Genomic DNA, 5,064 nt, shown 5'->3' with positions numbered 1-5,064 from the left:
GCTCGCGGGGGCTGTGAGGTCTTTAAGGAAAGGAAAGGGTAAAGTTTCTAGCACGCAAAAAGCATTGAATAATCAATTTAAAATAAGCTTCTATGTAGATCGACAGCCTTTAATACCCACGTTTTCAACGCTTGCCCTAAACGTGGATTTTTTTTTTCTTTCTTTCTTTTTTTCTTTCTTTCAGCATTCCCTCACCAGATGGATTTTTGCTACTGCAGATCAGCAGAGGGTGTCAGATCTTTCAGAGTGCACCAGGCTGGAACCAGCAGAGCTTCTTAGCAACTCCCCCCCCTCCTCCCCTTTCTCGCGCTCTCTTCCTCCCTCAGACAACTCGCTCCCTCTCTCCTCCCCCCTCACGTAATTCCGAAAGAGCAGAAGAAAGAGAAGGAGAACAAGCAAAGAAGACCTAGTAAGCGCCGGCCGGAGCACAGAAAAAAGGGCTGAAGACGACCAAAGGGGAGCAAAGGAACAGGATGGACATCCACAAAACGCAGTGATTGCGGAAATTTTCCAGCGCCATTGGCTGGGCAGTGAGTCTTTTGGGCGGGCGTGATTTCAGCACCGGGGGCACTGGACAGCACCTCGGGGGTACTTCTGGGCAACCCGCAACCGAGACAAGAACTCCACCAGCTGCCTGGACCACTGAAGCCGCCGAAAGCCCTGCTTTGTATCAGAGAGGCAAGGTCAGTCCGACGCACAGCCATCACAGGCAGTGCGCCTGTACTACGCTGCAAACCTGCTTGTTTCTAACATGCACTTGCTTCTAATTGCTAGCATTGTTCCCTTGCTGGTTAGTGAGAACCTCTAAACATGATTCTGTAAGGGTGCGTTTCCTTTTAATTTTACAGGTATATATTTAACTTATTTTGGATATTTTTAAAGGGTTGAGGGGGAGTAGTTTGCTTTCTCTCTCTCTCTTTCCTCTACTTTCCACCCCCCTCCCTTTTCTGCTTGCCTTGCACTATGTGCCTGGATAGTTTGTGGATATAATTATTGACTGGCGTCTGGGCTATTGCAGTACGGGGGGGTTAGGGAGGAAGGAATCCACCCCCACCCCCCCAAACCCTTCTTTTCTCTTTCTCTGGGATCGGACATTGGAGCACTAAATGAACTTGAATTGTGTCTGTGGCGAGCAGGATGGTTGCTGTTACTTTGTGATGAGATCTGGGATGAATTGCTCGCTTTAAAAATGCTGCTTTGGATTCTGTTGCTGGAGACGTCTCTTTGTTTTGCTGCTGGAAACGTTACAGGGGACGTTTGTAAAGAGAAGATCTGTTCTTGCAATGAGATAGAAGGGGACTTACACGTAGACTGTGAAAAAAAGGGCTTCACAAGTCTGCAGCGCTTCACCGCCCCGACTTCCCAGTTTTACCATTTATTTCTGCATGGCAATTCCCTCACTCGACTTTTCCCTAATGAGTTCGCTAACTTTTATAATGCGGTTAGTTTGCATATGGAAAACAATGGCTTGCATGAGATCGTTCCGGGGGCATTTCTGGGGCTGCAGCTGGTGAAACGGCTGCACATCAACAACAACAAGATCAAGTCTTTTCGAAAGCAGACTTTTTTGGGGCTGGACGATCTGGAATACCTCCAGGCTGATTTTAATTTATTACGGGATATAGACCCGGGGGCCTTCCAGGACTTGAACAAGTTGGAAGTCCTCATTTTAAACGACAATCTCATCAGCACCCTACCTGCTAATGTATTCCAGTATGTGCCCATCACCCACCTCGACCTCCGTGGAAACAGGCTGAAAACACTGCCCTATGAGGAGGTCTTGGAGCAGATCCCTGGCATTGCTGAGATCCTGCTAGAGGATAACCCTTGGGACTGCACCTGTGATCTGCTCTCCCTGAAGGAATGGCTAGAGAACATTCCCAAAAACGCCCTAATCGGTCGAGTGGTCTGCGAAGCCCCCACCAGGCTCCAGGGTAAAGACCTCAATGAAACCACGGAACAGGACCTGTGTCCTTTAAAAAACAGAGTGGATTCTAGTCTCCCAGCTCCCCCTGCCCAGGAAGAAACCTTCGCTCCTGGCCCCCTGCCAACTCCTTTCAAGATAAATGGGCAGGATGAGCATGCTACCCCAGGGGCTGTTCCAAATGGAGGTACAAAGATCCCGGGCAACTGGCAGCTCAAAATCAAACCCACGCCACCGATAGCAACTGGGAGCGCCAGAAACAAACCCCCAGTGCATGGCTTGCCCTGCCCCGGGGGCTGCAGCTGTGACCACATCCCAGGCTCAGGCTTAAAGATGAACTGTAACAACCGGAACGTGAGCAGCTTGGCTGATTTGAAGCCTAAGCTTTCCAACGTGCAGGAGCTTTTCCTTCGAGATAACAAGATCCACAGCATCCGAAAATCACACTTTGTGGATTACAAGAACCTCGTTCTGTTGGATCTGGGCAACAACAACATCGCAAACATAGAGAACAACACTTTCAAGAACCTTTTGGACCTCCGGTGGCTCTACATGGATAGTAACTACCTGGACACTCTGTCCCGGGAGAAATTTGCTGGGCTGCAGAACCTGGAGTATCTGAATGTGGAGTACAACGCGATTCAGCTCATTCTCCCCGGTACTTTCAATGCCATGCCGAAACTGAGGATTCTTATTCTCAACAACAACTTGCTGAGGTCCCTACCGGTGGACGTCTTTGCTGGGGTCTCCCTGTCTAAGCTCAGTCTGCACAATAATTACTTCATGTACCTCCCTGTGGCAGGGGTGCTGGACCAGTTAACCTCCATCATCCAGATAGACCTGCATGGCAACCCCTGGGAGTGCTCCTGCACCATTGTGCCTTTCAAGCAATGGGCAGAACGTCTGGGCTCCGAGGTGCTGATGAGCGACCTCAAGTGTGAGACACCGGTGAACTTCTTTAGGAAGGATTTCATGCTGCTCTCCAATGACGAGATCTGCCCCCAGCTGTATGCGAGGATCTCGCCCACGTTAACTTCGCACAGTAAAAACAGCACTGGGTTGGCGGAGACCGGGACACACTCCAACTCCTACCTAGACACCAGCAGGGTGTCCATCTCCGTGTTGGTCCCGGGACTGCTGCTGGTGTTCGTCACCTCTGCCTTCACCGTGGTGGGCATGCTCGTGTTTATCCTGAGGAACCGAAAGCGGTCCAAGAGAAGGGATGCCAATTCCTCTGCGTCCGAAATTAATTCCCTACAGACAGTCTGTGACTCTTCCTACTGGCACAATGGGCCTTACAATGCAGACGGGTCCCATAGGGTGTATGACTGTGGCTCTCACTCACTCTCAGACTAAGCCCCAGACCCTAAAGGGGAAGGAGTGCAGGAAGACGTCCATCCTCCCCTGCCGCCTGCATCGCGGGGAGTGGGAGAACATTGACCCACATCTAGCGTGTCACAAGCACCGATGGACATGAGTAAATAAATAACTATGAACTCACTCAACTCAGAGGCTCTGGCCCTTAAGCTCCCATCTGAAAACAAAGAGCAGACTGTGGAGCTGTGAGTGCAGTGAGCTAGCTCTTTGCTCTGAGCTCCTTTTGACTCAAAGCCCAGCATGGGGCCTGCCAGAAGAATTGAGCCCCCTCGCTCTGAGCCAAAGGTCCCCTGGGGCTGGCTGCAGTGGCTCTATACATATATACATATATCACATCTATATAGAGAAATAGATATCTATTTTTCCCCTGTGGATAGCCCGAAGATGGCTCCCTGTTGGTAAAGCAGGGATGGGCAGTTGCACGAAGGCATGAATGTATTGTAAATAAATAACTTTGACTCCTGACAAGAACAAACAAACAAACAAAAGTGCTGCATGGCTCGCATGGAATCCACACGCTCCAGGGACTCTGCCCCCAGCCCCCCCTCTACCGCCCCGCCCCACTGCGACTGGAGACGCTGTCACAGCACCCATCCTCTTACCTGATAAGTCCCATCGTATCAAACTTTCTATAAACAAAATACAGTATAATCAGAAAGTGCCATTTCGCCCTTATTTGTGATTGGTAGGCAGTTCAGAGCGTATGTTTACTGTGAAAAAAAAAATGTAAAGGTTTATTTAAGACATTTGCATGGCTAAGTCATCAGTCCATTTTATGAGTTAACAATGTATTTTGTTGAGCAAAGTTTTTAAGGGTTGTTTTGGGTTCTTTTCTTTTGATGGTGATGTTTGATTTTATTTTAGTTTCTGAGGGGGAATATTTTTCTATACATATCCAATAATGCCTTCCATCTGAATGTAAAATAAGTACCCATGATTTCTATTATAGTACCAGTGTAATTATTTAAGAAAAAAGATTCTGGGGCAGTTAAGCATGACCAATTAATGTCACTCTAGTGCTTAGGCTGCGATCCTATGGTAGCAATTGTGTGCTGGTAAAAATCTTACTTATAAAGTAGGAACAAAGAACCGAGGAAGCACGTGAAAACTTACTAATTCTATTCGAGGATTTTATAATGGCATATTTTTTCAGTATTAAAGTGAAAATGTTTTCAAATCTGGGTCCTTACATTTTTCCAGCTTCCTCTTTGGATTCATGGTGGATGGGAGGGGGGAGGGGGGAGGTTGGGAGGGGGTGGGTCCCTTCCGGAGCTCAAGAAAGGCTCTCTCCTTAATCACCTTAGTGTTTAATCATTCACTAGCTCTTCTCCTCACAATCTCCCATCCAGCAACCCTCCTCAGCCCCCTTGGCTTTACTGCTTTTCCACTGCCCATAAAGTACCATCCTATTCAAACAACTCTGCCCTCCCTCGGCCCTCTCCTAATGCTGCAGCCAATCTCGCTATTAATACTGGAAATCCCTCTCTGCTGTTTTTGTGTTGCTGCCCACACTGCAGATAGATTGGAGATGTTAGGATAGATTTGATTTAATTGACTCTGTCTAGATCGGTCTCATTAAACAGAGGGAGATTTCATTGGTCAGCACTCCTTCATGAAAGACAGCCCTAATGACTGCTGTTTGAGATGCTGCTGGCATTTTGAATTCAACATCTGCTGAAAACGGTAAAACTAATTAGTGGCCACCCACCCTCCGCCCCAGCAACTACATACTGAAAATTGTTGAAGTACTCATCTTTATGGAA

The 5,064-nt window shown here is 48.1% G+C and overlaps 1 protein-coding gene across 1 annotated transcript; it reads left to right on the top strand.

The window, feature by feature from the left end:
* The first annotated feature begins 299 nt into the window (after positions 1-299).
* Positions 300-4,467, top strand: Slitrk1 (SLIT and NTRK like family member 1). Its single transcript, XM_029468680.2, has one exon. It carries the CDS (start codon positions 1,190-1,192, stop codon positions 3,278-3,280), a length of 2,091 nt encoding a protein of 696 aa, XP_029324540.1. The 5' UTR covers positions 300-1,189; the 3' UTR covers positions 3,281-4,467.
* Positions 4,468-5,064: the final 597 nt, after the last annotated feature.

The sequence above is a fragment of the Mus caroli genome, unplaced genomic scaffold (assembly GCF_978045245.1).
Source record: "Mus caroli unplaced genomic scaffold, Mus_caroli_1 scaffold_12, whole genome shotgun sequence".
Taxonomy (NCBI): Eukaryota; Metazoa; Chordata; class Mammalia; order Rodentia; family Muridae; genus Mus; species Mus caroli.
Note: the sequence above shows the minus strand (reverse complement) of the source record. Positions and strands in the feature narration are given on the sequence as shown.

What these genes read in the sequence shown, in the direction of transcription:
- Slitrk1 (XM_029468680.2), top strand. Translation starts at nt 1,190, where the DNA reads ATGCTGCTTTGGATTCTGTTGCTGGAGACGTCTCTTTGTTTTGCTGCT.